Raw genomic sequence first — 21,370 nt, forward strand, 5'->3', positions numbered from 1 at the left:
AACATTTTGGAAATAACGGATCAGATGTTTATACCTGTTGAATGTCTGCAAAATTTGGCCTTCAGCAATGCTCAGCTAGTTAATTGAAGTGTTAAGAGCCAAATCATAGTCTATTACCTGACTTGGTTCCATATTTGATTAAACTTCATCCCCCTCAACATCCAGTTGTACTGGGTCTGGCTGGGATGGAGTTAACTTTCCCTGCAGTGGCCATACAATGCTGTGCTCTGCACTTGCAGCAGGAACAGCAATAGTATCACACCAGTGTTTTGTCTATTGCTGAGCAGCACTGGCAGAGCACCAAGACTCCAAAACCCCCCACCCCCCTCCTCTCCCAAGCCAGTAGGCTGTGGTGGGCAAGACATGGGGAGGGGACATGGCCAGGGTAGCTGACCTAAATCAACCAAAGGGATACTCCATGCCATATGGGGTCACACTCAGCAATACAACGTGAGAAAGGGGAATGAGAGAGGGTGCTTTCGTTATGAAGATATTTGTCCTCCTGAACAACCACTGTGCATATTGAGGCCCTGCTTCCTCAGACATGGTTGAGCATCACTCATTATTGGGAAGTGGAGAATAATATTTTTTCCGTCTCACTGTGCTTCTGCATGACCTTTGCTCGTTTTTGTTTTGTTTTGTTTTGTTTTTCTCTCTTCCTTTTCCCTTTAATTGAATTATCCGTATTTCAACCTGTGAGCCTTTTTTTTTTTTTTTTTTTCCCCAGCATATTTTCTTTTCCCCCTCTTCTTCTGAGGAGGGGGAGTGAGAGAGCAGTTGTGGTGGAGTTCAGCTGCCCAGTAGGGTAAAACCACCACAACAATGTAACTCTGATGAAGAACAGAATAGCAGTGGGGTTGTATATACTTGCAGAGGAATACCCTCAGAGGACTAGTTCACAATATCACTCACATGAACAAAATCAGTGGATTTCTATGTATACTATTCTTTGTGGAAAAATCATATTTATAGGTAAGATACTGAGTGACATGGAAATGTACAGTGTTTTCACCTAACTCTTTTGCACCGATATTCCTGTGTTCTGTCCTAACTTTGCCATTTTTTCAGGTAACAAAAGTTACAAACAAACAAACAAAAGACAAAATAAGTCCTAAGACCCTAAAAGGTCCTAAGAATTTAGGAAATTGCTATCTCATTAAAAAATGCCATTTCCAGTTTTCCTGTAAAAGTACATTAAAAAAAGACTAAGGAATAGGTTTTCTCTACTGGTCATAGCATAGTTAAAACAATACCTATGTTTTCCCCAGCATAGGGAGGTTTACAGAGTTAATTCAGAAAGCTTTGGAGTAATCTTAGAATTTTGTTTCCATGGGCCAAGGAACAGGCCCTGTAATCCTCTGAAATGTCCACAGTGTCTTTCACTGTTTCATTAACTCACAACAGAATCACTTTTCAAGCTTGATCTTATTTTTAACTGCGTATGATAGCACACATTTTTATTTCAGAAGTGAGTGCAAATGTCTGTTAGATAGGAAGAGTGGTTTTTTTTTCTGAAATTTGATGTGAAACTTCAAATGATGCATGAAAAGCTTTTGTGTGAGCAATATTTCAACTTTTTAAATAAATTCACTTGAACCTTCATATCAAGTCGTTTTAACTGGAATATCCTACTGGCTTGTTAGTTATACCAGCTTGTATTATTATTATTGTTAGTATTATTGTTGATGATTGTTATTGTTATTATCATTAGTACTTGTTGAAAAAAAAGTCTGATTTCACCATTTGCATTCAATTCACAACAGTTTATTCCTAGGGGAATCTTTAGGGTTTTGATTGCTTCAGCTATGATAACTCAGTTCTGACACTCTCTTACATTTCCTTCTATTAGCTCCTGATTCTATGACTTTTGCCTGTCTGGCATTTATATGTGTCTTCTCTTTGCTGGACAACATTTCATTATACCCTTTAATAGTCATTTTAGTACAAAGCAAAGCTCTCTTTAAAGCTTTAGAAGCTTTAGAAACAACAAATTGCAGAAGGATGCATTACATGATGCACCCTCAGTTCAGAGGTTCTTTCAGCAGACTGCACTTAGTGGTATTGAACTTTGCGATGGGGTCATGACAGTTCATGCAGCTCTGCCTAAAATTTCTGTCCAGTATCATGCTACTGTTCCTGTATCCTATATGTGGTATGTGTGTTGTGGTAATATTACAACTAATTTCAAACAATTGACAAGAGATACATGGTTTGTAGGTAACAACAGAAAGTACCAGCATATTTCAGACTCTGATAACTTTTTCCTAAAAGAATTATATGTTCTTAGAAACAGTATACATCAAAAGCTGCCTGAGAGAGACTGCAAGTATTAATAAGTTCTCTGTCTATATTCAATTCCTCAGATTTTCTTACTCCTCCTTCCCCTGCAGCTACAAATAAACCAATTTTTTTTTTGTAGTTTTGAAAACTGTTAAATCAGTTACCCAATTTTATCACATAGCTGCTTTTCTAATCTAGTTTTTGTTTTTAGTACTAGGCCTCAATGATTTTCTCCTTTGCAACATTCTGGAAAATATTGAATATTTCCCTGTGGAAGATGTATTTTCAGCCAGCTGTGTCCAAAGTCAGATAGTATTTGAGCCATCAATGGTACAAGAGGGAGAGAAAGTTAAAAACCTTAGATTTTGGGAGATATCATCTATAGACATATCTGAATGCTAAGTAAATTTAAAGTATTTTTTTCTTTTTTTTTTCTTTTTTTTCTTTTTTTTTCTATTTTTTTCTGGATTTCAAGTGTAGGCAATGTTGTCTTGAAGATTTATTTTTTTCCTGTATCATAGTGATGCTGAATCTCAATTATTTGTGCAGGTCAACACCTGTCTTGATTTTTCTCATGTTTTACTCCTGAGGCATATTCATAAATAAATGAAGGTTGTGTACAAAGTAAGAAATGCTGCATAGGTTTATTATGTTCAGCCTAAAGGTTTAGCCAAGTAGGTTTTTTTTATGTCTTTTTGTTATGTGTATTTACTGGGAAGTGTTAATAAAAAATGAGACTGCTAGGATTCTATTGCTTTAACATTTTTATGTGGAAGTAACTCGTTCCTACTCCATCTACCGAACAACATTGCAATGAACATTTATCTGTTATTGTACTCAAAACCTTGTTTTTACTCTCAGAAAGGCAGATGATGGTGAATACAACACAGAGCTGTTTTCTTCCATATGTTCAAAATTATACAAATCTAGATTTGGGCTTGGTATTAAAATGTTCAGCTTAAGGGACATGCTCCTTGTTCAGATCAGAATCAGCCTGTATTAATTCTTAATGCTCTCCTACAATCACTGGCATTTTTGTGGAGCATTTCTTTCTTTAGCTACCTTGATTAATATATCAAGCAATAGCATGAGATATGTGAAAGAAAGCAAGTAAGGAAGCAAAGATGCTGATTAAGTTGTGGACTAACATATGCTTGAGACTATAACATGTTTCAAGAGGAAGGCTAAAAAACACTCCAATTTCATGCCAAAGTTCCTACAGTCTAATATCCAGAAGTAAGTTTGAACTCTTTTAGGCAGAATTTAACTTTGAAGCCTAAAAATATGACTGTATCAGAAATAATTTAATAATAATAATAATAATAATAATAATAATAATAATAATAATAAAGTGTGTGTGTGTGTCATAAAATATTTTTCACTTTTTTAATTTTAAAAAGAAAGTACTACATTTTGCATAGCAACACTGAATTCTGTGTAGGCTGTGCACAATGTCTATCCTTTAAATGTTAAATGAACCTAGCCACGTCTAGAAGACAGACATGAGATCATGACCTTCTGGACCCCATCTGAGTGCATAAAGGAAGAATCAAGTTGCTTGATAATGTCAGGATATGTGGGAATGGCAGAAACAGAATTCTGCAAACTTAAAGAACTCTACTGCTAAAAAGCTAATGCTCTTTACCAGTGTATCTCCAAGTTCAGGAGACACTGATCTGGGCTTTCAGGATTACACTTTTAGAAATTTGTTCAAAATTTCCAGTTAAGACATATTTTAAGTAGTCTCTTGTCATCTGGACCTTCAGAGCTAATCTTAACTTCATGCAAAGAAATTGATGAGGTTGAGCAAGACATTTTCTACACACATAATTTTCTTCAGCAATGGAAGTCTTATGTATATACAGATTTATTTTCCTCTCCTTTAACACAATACAAAACACACTGCCCATTTACGTTTCAAATATCTTTACCTACTTAGATTTTTTTTGGTGGTTTATTTTATTTATTTATTTATTTATTTGCTGAACTAGAGATCTAAAGCTGTACAGTCCGTGCAGTATTAAACAATAAACCGATCCTGGACAGAACTGAAATTGTACTGTGAAGCACAAGTTTGGTCTACTTATTTATTTTGCACATAACTCTATTAAAGAGAAGAAAAAATGAGACAAAACTCATTTTGGAGATCTCTATAAATCTCATGGGAGATTTATATATATATATATATATAAATCTCTCATGGGAGATTTATAGTGCATGAATTTCTTGCTTAAAAATCACATGTAGTTACTGTACCTTGACTGAAACTTCTTGACATTAGATGCCTCCACAGAATAATCTTATCAAAAAATCTTTACATAAACTTTTTAGGTGCATTTTCTTTAACATCTTTCAAATGTATGAATCACTTATGGATGACTCTGTGAATTTCACTGTAAATTGAGGTGTGTGGTTAATAATATTATAGATTTGAACTCCTGAAAACTCTCTCTCTCTAAATCCCCTTTCTTTGTCTTCTCTAAAGGCTAAACCAGAATATAAACAAATGGTAATGAATGTGGACACACTTCTTCAAGAGAATTTAAAATAGTGTAAATATTTTCTGCATTAGACACACTCTAGTTTGACAGGGAAGGAAATTAAGAGATTATTCAGCTCTGATGTCTGTTACAACAATCCCTCATTCCCAGGGCTTAAATTGACTGCTGTCCCCGCTTGCCCTGCAGTCCCAATGCTGGGGGGAACCATCACACTGCTCAGTACTGTTTTAATTTCATTTTTGATCCGTGGCGTGGGCAGGAAGCCAGTGTTAGAGTCCCCAAGGTTTAAAAAGATCTCCATGGCTGCTCTGTGACCTACATCCCCTCCCAAACCCGGGTTGTTTCAAAGTACCGGGTCCCCCCTCAAAGTCCTACTGCCTCACTAATGCCCCATAATTCCCATTTCTCTCCAGCCTCCCACTCTGAGCCTAAAAGTCTCTCGATTTGAGTTTGTTTCTGTAGATCTGAGGGTGTGCTCTTCACCAGCTACCAAGCAGCGAACAGGAGTCAGCTCCTGTGGACAAGGACGCCAATAAATAGATGGATGGATGGATGAATAGATGGATGGATAGATAAATAGATAAAAAGACCTGCCTCTCTCCGCGGGACCCTGCCCTAGACGAACCCGATGCTGCGGAGCCCGGTTGTTTCCAAGCCATTTTCAGCCCTTCCTTTTCATGACTTGCAGATTCACGGCTCGGTTTCTTTCCCTGGTGGCGGCTGCCCTCCGCCGTCGCGGAATGGGTTTTGCAGCAGAATATCCCCCGCCTGCCCAGTCAGGGACGTGACAGCAGCTCCGGCCCCGCTGCCCCTGCTCCATCCTGGGCAATCCAGGGCAGGGCAGGGCGGGACCCAGTTGCTGGTGGACCTGAAACTGCGTGTAATTGATGCCCAGGGTTGGCTGTGCCAAGTCTCATCACCTTCTTGTTGGTCTTGAGAATATAATATTTTTATATATGACAGGGCCTATAAACTACAGGTTGTTTTCCATTAGCATTCTAAACCATTGATGGAATCTCATCACTTTAATTAAAAGGTATATATATATATATTTTTCTCCAGAACTATGAGTCCAGCAGTCAAAGAATCTTGACATAAAAAGAGTGCTGCACCTGTCCAAGTATAAATTCTTCGGAAAGTAAATTAATTGTAATGCACCTTCATCAGTACCTGCTAAATGCACTGCTTTCTTATTTGCTTGCTTTATAATAATTCGTTTTTCATGTGAGTGTGTGTGAATGTGCATTATCTTTAATTTGTGTTCAGTTTTTCATTGTATATTGTGTCCATTCTGTTCCTAAATGTGATATTGGTGTGAATATATGTCTGTTGCCTAAAAGATAAACAAATCCTATCTGGATTTCTCCCCATAGGATGGATGAATTCTGTTCTGGAAGGCCCATAGATAGTCTGAAAGAAAGACTACCTATGTGTCATCAATCAGCAGTACAGAGAGTGTTAGAACATCCTCAAAAAGAAAGATGGCTTTGCACAGTTCAGCTTTGTCAAGATACATATGTGAAACAAACCAGCAAAGATACCATGGTTTATCCTGGCATACTCAGAGCCTACATCTCACTACTTTGTGTCAAAATGTGCCATAAAGTTCACAAGTCACTCTGTGTTTCCAGGAATGGTTTAGTTGTGTCAGTGACCTGGTCTGCAGTTGCTGCTGGAACTGTAATGTGAGATGTGGAGACCTGTAGCTGAGGGCAGAGAAGCAGGACTTAAACAGAGGACATTAAAAGACTTTGTCTTCCAAGTTACCTTCCCAACACAGGAGATCTCTGCTGCTTCTGCAAAGCATAAGCCAAATTTCTCTTGAGCTGGGATTAAAATGACCTTACCATTTAGCTGGATTTGGCTTACAAATAGCACTGGCCACTTAGAGACTGTGAACCACTGGACTATTCACTAGCATCTTCAGAAGCAGTAGATGTTAAGCAGGGTGCCCTTTTGTTGACCCAAATCTGTGTTCATCTATGTCATGAGTAAACATGACAGCTCCTTTGATCTCTCTGTCTCCTTTGAAAATCTCTGTTCAGAAGCTCTGTTTTCCTTCCAGGCAGTGATTACTCTGTCCATGAAGTTGTGCTTGACCACTTACCTCCCTTTTAGGTGGCACTGGACCAGGTGTTTCCATTTTCTAAATGTTTTCATGCCACTTACTGAGAATGAAATCCAAGGGCTACAGAACTGGGGAAATAGGTTTGAAGATGACCAAGACTGGCATCAGGGAGGGAAGTAGAGCACTGCTGATTGCTTTCTCTGTGCAGTTCATCCTCTTAAGCTGGCTGAGATACTAAGGTTCCCTTTGTTTTGCTGATACTTTCTGCTAATTTTCTTGCTCCCTGAGTGGAAACAGAGACATTCTGAGGAAGAAAGATGAAAAAGAGGGATTTGAGGTCCTCACGCAATCCTGGGAATGGGGGAAGGACAGGCACAAACTAGAAGGCTGTATCTCAGCTTTTCTTCCTACCTCTCTCTCCTAATAGTTTTGTTCCTTCCTTCTTTATGTGCATTTCATCTTCTTTCTGATCCATACCCCTGCTTTGTCTTCAGATTGTATCTACTCCCTTCCTGATTTTCTCCAGATTTTTCCATGTCCTTTTCAATGATTGAACCCCATTTTCCCTTTGATAATTACCACTCTGATTCTTTTCTTACTGATGCTACATTGACAAGCTCCTCCTACGTTGCCTTCAGGATGGATACTACATACATTTCTCTGTCTTTACCCTCCTTAATCAGCCTTGGCATCCAAGCGGGTTCATACTTGTATTCTCTTGGGTTCTCTTTCATGGCATCTTTCCCTCTTCTAACCATTGTTATCTTTCCTTCTCCTTTCCCTTTCTTTCCTTCACTTCCAAATCTGCTTCTCATTTCAAGCTCTCCTCAGTAGACCAGCTAGAATTTCAAAATTAGTCTTTCCCAGTCCAATCTCTCCCCAAGTCCTTTCGTTCTTGGTTTGTGCATTGAAAAATGCACACAGAAAATTTCTGTGTCCAAAACAGCATACAATATGTCTACTTCTCTTTTACTTACTATGTCACTCACTGGTTTTCCTTCAATCACTCCTATTCACCGTCTTCAGGTAGTCAATTGGAGAAACATTTGTCCACAAGTTGGAATTTTCTTGCTCTTGTTCCTGTGATTCCTTTGGGGCCCTTCTGTCCCTGAACTCATTTTCAAGGTTGCCCAACTGTCACTATCACCTTACTCTCCTCTTTTGTTTCATGAAAATTTGGAAAGCCAGAACTATTAATAGAGTGGGCTTGAATTACTTAGCAACTTCGTGCTTGTCTGTTCATCACATGACTTTTCCATGTGTATCTCCTGTTCAACTGAAATTGCCACTCCAGAAAACTGTGGAAGCAGTCATAAAAAAGAATGGGATTTAAAAAAAATAAAGCAGGAAAAAAATCTTAATAAATGTTACTTCTCCCCACGAGATATATTAACATAGACCTAGAGATTATAATATTATTTGTGGGCTATTTGAGATCACCATGAAAACATGCTGTTCTGGGAATTTATGAAGAACTATTTCCTGCTGTATATTTGACCTAGGAGTGAGGATGAAGATGGAGAAACTGGATCTCACTGAGCACAAAACTTACAAAGATGAGAGTAATTACTTAGTTGGCTCCAGAAGGCATTAGTAGTAGCAAAGTGATGAAGTTGAAAAGGTTTAATTTTAAAATAAGTATTGAAGACTACCAAGACTAAAGAGATAAAAGTGAGAACTCCTTGCCTCCAAATGAGGGACATGGAAAAAGTATGGGTAGATGTTTGGCTGGTATCTTCTGTCCAGCTTTATCTTTGGAGACTGAAGAGTGTGTCTATCAGAATTTCTCTGAGAATGTATATGAATTTAGACATTTGAAGCAGGGGATTTCCCTTCATTCTCCAATCTGGAAGATATTCAGGAGAGATTTTAGAGCAAATATCCTCGAGAACTGGTGTTAGTAGAAATTAAGTACTGTTAAACAGGAGGAAATACGTTGATATTAATACCGAGCTAATTCTTCACTTCAGATTACCTTAGGGAGAACACAGAGCAGCTAGAGATCCTCTTGTGAAAAAGAAAGTACCCAAAGCACTGAGCCTCCTGCAACCAGTGTGTGCTTGAAAACGCGTAGATTGTCTCTCTGCTTCCAGAATAAGTTCTGTACAATGCACAAGCAGTCTCCCAATGTTTGCCCATAGCACACATCTTTGTCAATAACATTTAACACAAGGTTTGTATAGGACATCTTCAGGACGTTTCATACCGGCTTGGATTCTTAGTGCCAGACGAGATGTCTCAGTAAGTACTAAGTAAGTGTGTATTTGCCAAATACTTCAGGTGGGAAGTGTATTTCGTAATTTGCTCTAGCAATAGCCAAGACCTGACGGAGGAGGGGCGTGCTGAGGCTGGCGGGTAGACGCCCATGTGTAGTTCCTGCGCTGGACGCCCAGTGCCGCTGCTGGGCAGGGAGAAACCAGTGAGCACCAGCTGGATGCTGCACGGCTGACGTTAGCTGAGACCCCAGCCGAAATATTCTACTTGCCCTGGAATACACCCCAGTTCTAAGGCTTTCCAAGGGATCTGCCGCATCAAGAACCGTCTGGAACTTCCAAGCGCACACGACAGAATTGGGAATGTGAAGGAGAGAGAAGGTCGCCCAGGCTGTAATCGCCTGCTGGTGCCATACGCTGCTGTTCCAGGGGAATATGGAGTCAGGCAGAGCCCGTTGGCTGGTAAGCATCGGCTTAATACAGCGAGAAAGAAATGTTTGCATTTAACAGAGTGATGGGGGAAGCATTAACTGGACTGAATGCAGAGAGGAGGCTGGTTTGTCTCTGAGTAAACCACAGATAGGATATATACCAGTCGTATTTGTCGTATAAAGGAGAGCCAGGATGTGCGGAACGATTCTCCCGACTTTCGTCACGTTTGCATCCAGCTGAGGAGCTCAGGGCAGAAGCTCTGCGGGAGCGCTGGGGATTCAGAGTGCCAGAAGAGAGAGAAGAAAATCGTCCTGAGAGCTGGCTGGGAAGGATAGCGTGGCTCCCTCCTTGCACTCGGCCATGGAAAGCACATTGGTTCCGGAAAGCATCTGTGCTTTATTTCTGAGGGAATGCTCCTCCCGAGCCACAGGGCGTGCCGGAGAAGACGGTTCTCACAGCCGTGGGGCAGTGGCTCCAGGGATGGTGCAGAAGTTTTTATTGGGGGGAGCCAAACGTGACCTGGGAACAGTGAGCTTTCACTTGCATGATCTGAATTTCCAGACTGAAGACCAAGGAGGGGATTTTGAAACTGAAATTGCCCAGGATGCAGAAATGCGGGAAGAATTCTATTTTAGGAACGCTGTGTCCTTAAACTTGGAGACCCAACAGGAACTGAGCAAAATATGTTGCCGTGGCTCTTTCCCAGATTTAAGATGCAAGTCTTTTAGAAAAGAACTGGGTTTTGTTTATTTTAAACGACGTTCTTAGGGTAAAGGAGTTATCACTAAACAAAAAGTCAAGGAAGCCTGCAACATCACTATGTGTTCAAGGAGATAAGCAAATTCTCCGACAAATTTATGAAGATTATATAATCTTATTATGGCTATGGTTCTTTAGTCTGTCCTACACACAATGTACCTTCACCTGGCAGTACAGTTACTTCTTGCTTTTCCTGTGAGGCTTTTCCATACACACTCATTTTATTGTTTTAACTCAATGGAAGACAGCATCATTAGCTATCCAATGATGCATGGTAAGTGACTTACTTCATTTTGTGTTTCTCCACAATCTGAAGGAGTGTGACCTTGAATCTAAGGGCAACAACAAGGACGGAAGGACGGAAGGAAGGACGGAAGGACGGAAGGACGGAAGGACGGAAGGACGGAAGGACGGAAGGACGGAAGGAAGGAAGGAAGGAAGGAAGGAAGGAAGGAAGGAAGGGAGGAAGGCAGGCAGGAAGGCAGGAAGGCAGGAAGACGGGTCTCGGAGGCAGCTCTGTGCATCATCGGTACCTTGTGTGTGTCCTGGCCAGATCTCGCCCAGAGTCCGCAGGAGCAGTCGCAATGTAACGCGATCCTCAGGGCTGGCGATGTGTGACCTGCGGATCTTCTCTCTTATCTGGCACGCTCCCGACCCCCCTCCTCCACTTCCTTGCATTTATTCCTCCCAGATCCTCCCAGAGAGGCGAATTATACCTTTTCCTGAGAATGATCCTGCCTCTAATCATCCCATAATAAATTCTGAAGCTTCCTACACACACCTCCAACATCTCATAATCAGTTTGTTGTTTCTTACGACATCCTTTCTGACAATCCACGATAATGTTCCATCTTTTTCTTTCTTTCTTTCTTTCTTTCTTTCTTTCTTTCTTTCTTTCTTTCTTTCTGTTCCTTCCTTCCTTCCTTCCTTCCTTCCTTCCTTCCTCCCTCCCTCCCTTCCTTCCTCCCTTCCCTTCCCTTCCCTTCCCTTCCCTTCCCTTCCCTTCCCTTCCCTTCCCTTCCCTTCCCTTCCCTTCCCTTCCCTTCCCTTCCCTTCCCTTCCCTTCCCTTCCCTTCCCTTCCCTTCCCTTCCCTTCCCTTCCCTTCCCTTCCCTTCCCTTCCCTTCCCTTCCCTTCCCTTCCCTTCCCTTCCCTTCCCTTCCCTTCCCTTCCCTTCCTTCCCTTCCCTTCCCTTCCCTTCCCTTCCCTTCCCTTCCCTTCCCATTGTTTTATTTTATTTTATTTTATTTTATTTTAATTATTTCTTGTTCATAAAGTGTCTGGAAGAACCTCTTGGAATCTACACTTGGATGGCTCCTTTAATGGCCCATCAGCCAGTGTCCTAAGGTTCCTGGTGTTTGTCATTGTTTCCATTAGATCCTGGTCATTAAGGTTTGTGTCTCTAGGTGTCTAATTTTCTCGCCTTTTGTATTAAATAGCCTTAAATAACCTTACACAAGTGCAGGAGTTCAGGTTTGATCTCTGAGTACAGCGTCCTTGCAGGTATTTCTAAATCGTGTGGTAATATCAGAGGAGAAAGGGAGATACATCTCCAAAATGTGAAAGCAGGTTGCAGAATTTTTATGTTTGTGTACGGCTGGGGACATTTTTCATGAATGTGTGAGTACTGTGTTTTGTGGTGACACACCTTAGCGTGGGAGCAAAGGAAGATTCACGGCCAATTCACGGAGGAAGACGCTTTTCACACAGCAAAGCACGGGAATCCTGTGTTCTCTGGGCGAAGTGTGACACACAATGTGACGTGAACGACGTTAAGATGATGTGTCATTTTAGTATCATTTTAGTGAAATTGCGAGATAGAGTGGGCATGCCCCACTTGCTAATTGTCCTGTGCAGATTAACAAGAGGAGAAAAGAAGGCAAATACCACAATTCATCCCGTGGAAGTGACATCTTTTCGTAATTCCTCTACAGCACAGAGGAAAAATGAAAGCTGTATTTGAAGAGTTCGCGGTGGTGAGCTGGAAAATGATACCCAACGTGGTGTCACTGTGTGCGGGGAGCAAGGCTTTTTCAAACACGGCAAATATTTACACTACGCCTTTGACTTCTGTTTGCAAGAAGAGTGGAGATTCAAGCAGCAAACATGAGATCAGCAGCTCTGTCCCGAATGCAAAGAAAATATTCCCCCTTGAAACGCTGGGTGGGGATGTTGGCCACGGACCGGCAGGTTCCTCTCTGCACCGGCTTTTCAGACACAGGGAGACAGAAAAGCCGTGCGAGCTGCTGGAAGGGCGGCGGGGCACGGAGCCGGGGGGCTTTCAGGCTTCAGGATTCCTGACAAACACTACTCTGCCTCGGACACTGCTTTAAAGTACAGGGAGCCACGGCGAATGCCCGTAAAGGAGGGCTTATTTGGAGAGTCATGGCGTTTGGGAGACAGAGCAGAGGCACTGAGAGGCAAGTGGTCTTGTTTGTTCTGTGCGTTTGCGTGTGTCAGAGCGGGGCCGAAACCCTCTGCTATTCTCTGGCGGAGGAAATGGAGAGGGACTCCTCTGTCGCCAATATCGCAAAAGACTTGGGCGTTTCTCCGAGCCAGCTCGCGTCTCGCAAGGCCCGCGTTGTGTCTGAGGGGAACGAGCAGTATTTCCACCTCAGTCTAAATACCGGAGTCCTGACGGTAAAGGAGACGCTGGACCGAGAGGCGATCTGTCCGCAGAGCGATATCTGCACACTCTTCTTTAAGATATTCTTTGAAAATCCGGTGCAGCTGATCCGAGGGGAGGTGGAGGTTCGTGACATGAACGACAACTCCCCCGTGTTCCCGGAGAAGGAAATGGTTTTAGAGATTCTGGAAACGGCATCCCCTGGGTCTCGTTTCCCCCTAGAAAGAGCACGCGATAAGGACGTGGGGAGCAACGGCTTGCAGAACTACAGCCTCGGATCCAATTCACATTTTTCCCTGGCTCTCGGAACAGGGAAAGGTGGAGCAAAATACCCCGAACTCATCCTACAGAGGCAACTGGACCGCGAACAGCAGAGGGAGGTGAATTTACTACTGACCGCCACCGACGGGGGCACGCCGCCCAAGTCGGGCACGGCTCAGGTCCGGATCGTAGTGCTGGATGCCAACGACAACATCCCGGTCTTCTCCCGGGAAGTCTACGAGGCCCGCGTGGCCGAAAACAGCCCCCCAGAGCAGCTGGTGGTCAGGGTCACGGCCGCGGATCCCGACGAAGGGTCCAACGGCAGAGTGCGGTATGCCTTCACACAGACATCGGAGCGGTACCGCCAGCTCTTCGAGCTGAACGCTGCCACCGGAGAGATCCGGGTCTCGGGCAACCTGGACTTTGAGGAAGTAGAAAGCCACGAGATGGTGGTCAAAGCCACCGACGGCGGGGGGTTGTCTGCGCATTGCAAAGTGCATGTGGAGGTGCTGGACGTGAACGACAACGCCCCGGAGATAGCGCTCACCTCCCTCACTGCCTCCATCCCCGAGGACGCCCCGCCCCGGACCGTGGTGGCCCTGTTCAGTGTGCGGGACCGGGACTCGGGGGACAACGGCAGAACGGAGTGCGCGATCGAGGGCGATTTGCCCTTCAGTCTCACCCCCACTTTCGACAATTACTACGAGCTGCGCACAAACGCGGCCCTGGACAGGGAAAGGACGGCGGAGTACAACATCACCATCACCGCCATGGACTGGGGCAGATCTCGGCTGAGTTCTCGGGAAAGCATCTTCGTGCAGATATCCGATGTGAACGACAGTCCCCCGGAGTTCACAGAGAATGTTTACACCATATCAGTGAACGAGAACAACAACCCCATGCTCCGGATCGGCAACGTAAATGCCACGGACGCCGACACGGGTAAAAACTCCCGTGTGAGCTACGCGCTGGTGCGAGAGAAGGGCAAGGAGCAGCCCAATGTGTCGATCAACTCTGAAAACGGGGACGTTTACATCCTCCGCCCGCTAGACTACGAAGAGGTGCATGCCTTCGAGGTGACCGTGCGCGCCGCTGACGGGGGCTCGCCGGCGCTCAGCGCCGAGGCGCTGCTGCGGGTGCTGGTGCGGGACGAGAACGACAACGCGCCCGTCGTGCTGCACCCGCCTCCCGACGGCAGCGCGGCGGCGGGCGAGCTGGTGCCGCGCTGGGCGCAGGCGGGTTACCTGGTGGCCAAGGTGGTGGCAGTGGACGCGGACGCGGGGCAGAACGCGTGGCTGTCCTACGAGCTGGCCAAGGCGACGGAGCCGGGGCTCTTCCGCGTGGGGCTGCACAGCGGCGAGGTGCGCACGGCGCGGGCCGTGACCGAGCGCGACGCGCCCAGGCACAGGCTCGTCGTGCTGGTGCGAGACCGCGGGCAGCCGCCGCGCTCCGCCACCGCCACCCTCGCCATCGCCCTGGTGGACGGCTTCTCCGAAGCCCACTTGCGGGTGAGCGAAGAGGCGCCGGCCGCCGATCCCGACGGGCGGCTCACTCTGTACCTCATTATCTGCTTGGCCTGCGTGTCCGCGCTGTTCCTGGCCACCGCGGCGGCCGCCGTGGTTGTGAAGGTGCGGCGGGCCAGGCAGAGCATGGCGGGGTCCTTGCCCACTTTCCCGAAATCTGCCGCTGAGAGCAGCGCTGGATCCTTGCCCCGTAGCTACGTGTACGACGTCTGCTTCGCCGCCGGGACCGTCAACAGCGAGTTCCGCTTCCTTAGGCCCCTCTTCCCCTGCTTCCCAGCTGGGCTGCCCCACGGCCCGGGCGACCAGCGGAGCTCGGTGTGCTCGGCCAGCCTCGGGGAAGAAGTCGACTGGGCTGCACAGGTGAGGGACCTGCGCGGGCCGAGGTGACGGGGGGAGCGGGGAGAGAGCAGAGGGGTCGGGAATCACCCCTGAATGTAGAAGTGGGGCAGTAGGGAGCAGCAAAGCGGCGGAGCTGGTCCTGAAGGAGTCGCCGGAACGATAGGAGCGGGTGGAGGTTGTGTCAGAGCCGCCGCCGAGCGCTCGGCTGCTCCCCAAGTGCGAGCTAACCGCGGCTCTGCATCCGGCTTTATGCCCTGGTCATTTGTGTGAGATTACGTCTGTGGTGTCATCCCAAAGGGGGGCAGCTGGGCCATGAGAAGATGCGAACCAGGAGGATGGATGCGGGAGCCACACAGTGGGTCCTGCCCACGTTTTGTGTAGAGTCCGTATGGGCCGGGTGCAGGAACGACACCACTCCCGGAGACACCATCCCTGAGGTCGTAGTGTCCTTGTCCATTGGTAGCAACAGGGTCTGCGGGGGTAGCGGTGGGTCGGGGTGTCACCTTACTGATGGCGTCCTCTGCACTGTTTTCAAGAGCTGGTGCTCGGCGCTGGCAGCTGCCGCTTACCAGGATGGTGGTGCTGAAGCCAAGCTGTCTCACAATCTGCTGTGGGCCACGGAGCTATGTATCATGAAAATCCGATATATTTTTGTGGCCTTTCTTAACAAAAGCCATCAAAATAATTTTTGGCCATCAAAAAAAAAAAATATTGGCCATCAAAGTATGGAGATTGGGGCTTTACAAGGCACCCTCCCTGTCCCTTCCTGGCCCAGCCGGGTGCTCTCCGACAGTACCAGTATCTCACTTCACGGTGCTGTGTACTTATAATGAGTCATATCTAAGGCGTTTAACCTCCGTCTGTTTAAACAATGTGTGGGAGACCAATAACGGTTATCGAAACAGCTCCTCCCCTCCTCATTCTCACATTGAGTCCAAGTTGCCTCTAAACGTGGGGTTACTTGTTTGCGATGCCCATCTAGAACTTCACGCGAGTCTGCACAATGGACATATATGAGAAAGGAGACCCACAAACACCTTTTTATGGTCACTCCGTAACATCTTCAAATTGGATAACCACTGATGACTTGGCCTCACATTACCACAGGTTCTCAGAACTGCCATCGCAGTGGCATTAAGAGGACACAAAGACCCACCTCGAAATATCAACATTAAATCACGTTTTCTGTTTGCGAGAAAGAGATTTGGAGCTCTTCCTGTTTTAAATCCTCTCCTCCCCCCCACCCCCCCAATTCCCCCCCCCCACAATTCATAAAAGGTTTCCAGTGGTGACTGTTGTCCATACTGGAGGACGCTTTATGGCTTTTATTTTACCCCGTTCAGGTCAGAGACCTGACTCCCATCCTTCCTCCCTTTTTGACTCACGCACTGGTTTAACACAAGCCCTCTAAGCGTCTCGCTGACACCTGCTTACCCTCAGCGTCCAAATGTCAACCCTCCATTCTGCTCTTTGCAGGGTCGAGTTCCCCTCTCCGAAGGCACGGGTCCCAGGCCAGCAGAGGAAAATGCCAGTTCTGATCAAAATCCTTGGCTCACCCATCAGTAAGTGAGGAGAAAGACAAACATCTTGGTCCTCACTGGCTAACGTCCTCACAGGGAAAGGAGAGCAGAGAGACCGAACATGCACCAAAAAAGTACCAGTGAGGTACAAGACTTCTCTGTGAGAGAGCAAAGACTCTCTCATCTTAAACAGTATTTTGTTCATATAGGTATTTTGAAATTGTGATAAGGATGGAGGAGGACTATGTTGCATGCTGGTTACACTGAGACTTGATGTATGATTGTGAGAGTGCTACTTCTCCCAAATGTTAAGGGAAACATGAAAAACAGAAACAGATCTTCAAGATCTGCTTTTCCTACATCAGCATTTCTGTATTTGTTATTGTGAAGAGGGTTCCTTCATAATGTTTTAGTTTTCTGCTATTTGTTCAATGCCAGGCCATACAGCTATTAAATTAAATGATACTTGCAAGGGAGTTTTTTAATAACAAACAGAAGCTAATTACATTCGAAGTGGCTGACATTGGCTCACTGTGTAATCGATCATGAGTTTATATATTCTCCATAAAGTAAAGAGTGGTCTTTGAGCACTGTATTCCCTTTTTTTATTTGTTTCTTTTTCTTTTATAATAAAGCCGAAATGAACAGTTACAGAGCATTTCAGGATTATCGAATATAATGTAGTAGAGAATTAAAAATACTGTTTGTGTTTTAACAGTAAAACGTTTACAATAATCTTAAGGCACTCTAGAATATAGAAAGTCAAGGAGCATTCCATTTTCATTTACTTTTATTAATCGGTATTAAAATATAAAGGAAGGTAATATGTCGTGTCACTCACACGTTTAAAAGAGTCAAACGCCTGATGACAAAATAAACAATAAAAGGTACCTGTAAATCCCTCGGGTGAGTGTGCTATCTCAAAGATCACTTGTCACAGCAATCGCCTAGGTAATACCCACTCCAAGAGTTGTATTTTGGGAATAAATCCATGCATTAGAAGTGGATTTTTTGCAAGGCAAATGAGAACATCTTGGGAAGAGGGTGTTCTCCTGCCAGAGAAGGGTGGGGTGGGTTTGTCTGAGTCACGCTAAGATCGGTGAGAAAAGAGAGATGCTGCCCGAGCCCCTTTGCAAGGGCTCCTGGCCTGACAGGTTGTGAATCGGAAACAATTTCAATCCATTCAAGAAAACAGTCCAAGAACTAGTAAAGGGAACCACCTAGCGATCACTGGCAACGTTCATGGACCAGCTCATTCTGGATGCTGGACACTTATAGTAGTACACAGCTTTTTAGCTAAAGGGCCTGAAAATCATTTATTTACTATGCATAAAAAGTTGGAGCCATTTTAGGGAAGGACACTAGGAAAAAGCAGCCTTAGATAAATCTCATTTTCAGATAAAAGGCGAACAGAAGCATTGTTCATTCGCACTTTTAACAGTATAGTACGGGAAGTTAAAGATAGTTTCAGAACAGAGAAATCGAGCAGTTTGTCTCTGTTTTTGCGGTTTTTCAGAGATCTCCGTGTACTTTCTCACGCCGGCCGCCTGGTGTCGCTGCTGACCGCAGAGGCTCCGCGCAGCTCCCGGCTCCACGGTCCCTGGGCTCGACCAGCCGGGGCTGCTCCGCTCGGGGGTCGGCGGGATAGATCGACACCTCCGTCCTGCTCACGGAGGGGGAAGGAAAGTTAGCCGAGAGGGAAATGGAGCTGAGAAAGAGGGAGGAACCGCTCCCAGGGCGAGCGTTATTTGTGATACTGCTCCTCTGCGTGTCGGCGGGGAGAGCAGAAACCGCCCGGTACTCTGTGCCCGAAGAGGCGGCAAGAGGCTCCCTTGTGGCAAATATCGCTAAGGATTTGGGACTGACCGCTGAGGAATTGTCGACTCGACAGGTCCGACTCGTTCCTGAAGGAGAAAAACAGTATTTTCAACTGGATCGGCACACCGGGGATTTGGTTGTGCGAGAACAGATGGATCGGGAGGAGCTGTGCGGGCAGAGCGAGCCATGCCTGGTACGTTTCGATGTGTTGTTGGAGGGTCCACTGCAGTCCTTCCGCGCCGAGGTAAGCCTCACAGACATTAATGATCATGCTCCCGTGTTCTTAAATAAAGAGATAATTTTAAAGATCTCGGAAACTACAAAGCCGAAAGCTCGTTTTTTACTGGAAAGTGCTCAGGATCCAGATGTGGGCAACAACAGTGTTCAGCATTACAGCATCAGCTCGAACGGTTATTTCCATGTCTACACCCGGCAGCGTAGTGACGGCAGGAGGCACGCCGAGCTTATGTTGGACAGAGAGCTAGACCGGGAAAAGCAGGCAGAAGTGGCTTTCAGCATCACGGCTGTGGATGGTGGGTCTCCACCGCGCTCTGGTACAGCCGTAATCCGCGTGGTAGTCCTGGATGCAAATGACAACATTCCAGTATTTACGCAGAGCCTGTATAAGGTCCGAGTATTAGAAAATAGCTCCGAGGATACCTTGGTGGCAGTGGTGTCTGCTAAAGATTTAGATTCAGGAATGAACGGGGAAATAGCCTACTCCATAGTTCAAAATTCAGAGGATAATCGAGAGACCTTTAAAATAAATCCAGAGACAGGGCAGATTAGACTCAAAAAAACACTGGATTATGAAGAAACAAAGACTTACGAGATAGACGTGCAGGCCACGGATGGAGGAGGCCTGTCTGCGAACTGCAAGGTGGAGGTGGAGGTGCAGGACGTGAACGACAACGCCCCCGAAGTAACAATCACCTCCCCCACCAGCAGCCTCTCCGAAGCGGCCCCGCCGAACACGGTGGTGGCCCTCTTCAGCGTGCGGGACCGGGACTCAGGGGACAACGGCAGGACGAGTTGCGAGCTGCTGGGCGAGCAGCCCTTCAGCATTTTGCCGCTGGTGGGTGAAGCGTACGCGCTAGTGACATTGGAGGCGTTGGACCGGGAGGAGGTGTCGGGGTACAACGTGACGGTGCGGGCCAGTGACGCGGGTACTCCTGCGCTCTCAACATCGGAGACGCTGTTGGTGCGGCTCTCGGATGTGAACGATAATGCGCCTACCTTCTCCCAGGCCGTTTACAGCATGGTGCTACGCGAAAACAAGCCCGCTGGGACGATCCTGGGCCGCCTTAATGCCACGGACGCCGACACAGGTGAAAACGCCCGTGTGAGCTACATGTTGGTGCCGACTCCACTGGGGGTCTCCGCTGCGCGGTCCTTCTTGTCGGTGGAGGCCGAGAGCGGCATAGTGCGGGCTCTGCGTCCAGTGGACTACGAAGAGGTGCACGCCTTCGAGGTGACCGTGCGCGCCGCTGACGGGGGCTCGCCGGCGCTCAGCGCCGAGGCGCTGCTGCGGGTGCTGGTGCGGGACGAGAACGACAACGCGCCCGTCGTGCTGCACCCGCCTCCCGACGGCAGCGCGGCGGCGGGCGAGCTGGTGCCGCGCTGGGCGCAGGCGGGTTACCTGGTGGCCAAGGTGGTAGCAGTGGACGCGGACGCGGGGCAGAACGCGTGGCTGTCCTACGAGCTGGCCAAGGCGACGGAGCCGGGGCTCTTCCGCGTGGGGCTGCACAGCGGCGAGGTGCGCACGGCGCGGGCCGTGACCGAGCGCGACGCGCCCAGGCACAGGCTCGTCGTGCTGGTGCGAGACCGCGGGCAGCCGCCGCGCTCCGCCACCGCCACCCTCGCCATCGCCCTGGTGGACGGCTTCTCTGAAGCCTTCCTGCAGCTTTCGCAGGCTCCCGCGGGAATCCCGCAGCAGGAGGAGGGCGACCACGACCTTCTCACCACCTGCCTCATCGCCTCCCTCTGCTGCGTCTCCTCACTCTTCCTTGTATTCGTCGCCGCCTTTTCGGGGACCACGCTGTGCAAGGGTCGCCTCTGCCCGGCGCTCCCGAACTCCTCGGCCCGCAGCTCTGCTGACAGCGACTTGACCGCCGATGCCAGGGACGTGGCCGGCAGGGGAGACCTGTGGCCGGGTTACCACTACGAGATGTATTTGACCAGCGGCTCGGGGCAGAGCGACTTCAAGTTCCTGAGGCCCGTCCTGCCGAGTCCGCAGAGTCCACCAGGCTGCGCGGAGGCTGGCAAGGGCGATATGCTTGAGTGCAGCCCGCAGCGCGCTGGCCAGAAGGGAGCCGAGCAGGGGACAGCAGCCCCTCCGTCGCTCTAACTGCCTGCCCGCCCTCCTCAAGCCCGGGCAGTTGCAGCGCGCATGCCTGCACGGCAGAGCGGGAGGTGCGTCTGTGCTTGCACCTGTCTGGGAGTGTTTCCCGTGTCTCGTCCCCACCATGCGATCTCGAGTAGATGTAGTGATGTGCTGTTTTGCTGCGTGCATAATACCTGACAGGGAGATCCACGCGGAGGCCCCTTCCTGGTTTCTCAGAGCGGAGAAGGCGGGCGGGTGCCTCCGGACAAAGCCTCCGCCCCGCTGTGCGGGGTTGAAAGGACTTCTCCTAGTCCTCCTTGTCCTTCTCCTTGGCCCTCGGAATTGTGTTTGTCCTTGTGTTACCGGCGGGTTTGTGGCAGGGCGTCGCGGCGGGCTCCGGCAGATCGTAGCGGGCAGAGAGGCTGTGAGCTGCGGGCCCTACCGGTGCGTTTGTGTCAAGCTCGGCGTTTGCGCCCGCTGCGGGCTTTACCTTTGCCTTTAAGTGTGTGCGGCGGGCAGCGGGACATGTATACATGTGCGCGATGGAGCATGGCTGCGAGAGGCAGCGGCCAGGAGCAGGAGCAGGAGCAGTCCACAAGGAGAGGTGAAAAGTCCTTCACTTGGGGAGAAAGAATCCCTTGTTCCAGGAAAGCAGCCTAGTGGAAAAGGCCCGGGGGGTCCCGATGGACATCAAAATGAACCTGAGAC

At 47.5% G+C, this 21,370-nt stretch overlaps 2 protein-coding genes across 2 annotated transcripts; both read left to right on the forward strand.

Moving 5' to 3' along the window:
- Nucleotides 1–10,814: 10,814 nt before the first annotated feature.
- LOC118256143 (protocadherin beta-15-like) lies at nucleotides 10,815–16,567 on the forward strand. Its single transcript, XM_035562881.1, has 3 exons — nucleotides 10,815–10,831; nucleotides 12,673–15,022; nucleotides 16,478–16,567. The coding sequence occupies exons 2-3, from the start codon at nucleotides 12,752–12,754 to the stop codon at nucleotides 16,565–16,567; spliced, it is 2,361 nt and encodes a 786-aa protein (XP_035418774.1). The 5' UTR covers nucleotides 10,815–10,831; nucleotides 12,673–12,751.
- Nucleotides 16,568–18,223: 1,656 nt separating this feature from the next.
- LOC118256188 (protocadherin beta-16-like) lies at nucleotides 18,224–20,686 on the forward strand. Its single transcript, XM_035562926.1, has one exon. It carries the CDS (start codon nucleotides 18,224–18,226, stop codon nucleotides 20,684–20,686), a length of 2,463 nt encoding a protein of 820 aa, XP_035418819.1.
- The last annotated feature ends 684 nt before the right edge of the window (nucleotides 20,687–21,370 follow it).

This window comes from Cygnus atratus, chromosome 14 (assembly GCF_013377495.2).
Source record: "Cygnus atratus isolate AKBS03 ecotype Queensland, Australia chromosome 14, CAtr_DNAZoo_HiC_assembly, whole genome shotgun sequence".
In the NCBI taxonomy this organism is placed as follows: domain Eukaryota; kingdom Metazoa; phylum Chordata; class Aves; order Anseriformes; family Anatidae; genus Cygnus; species Cygnus atratus.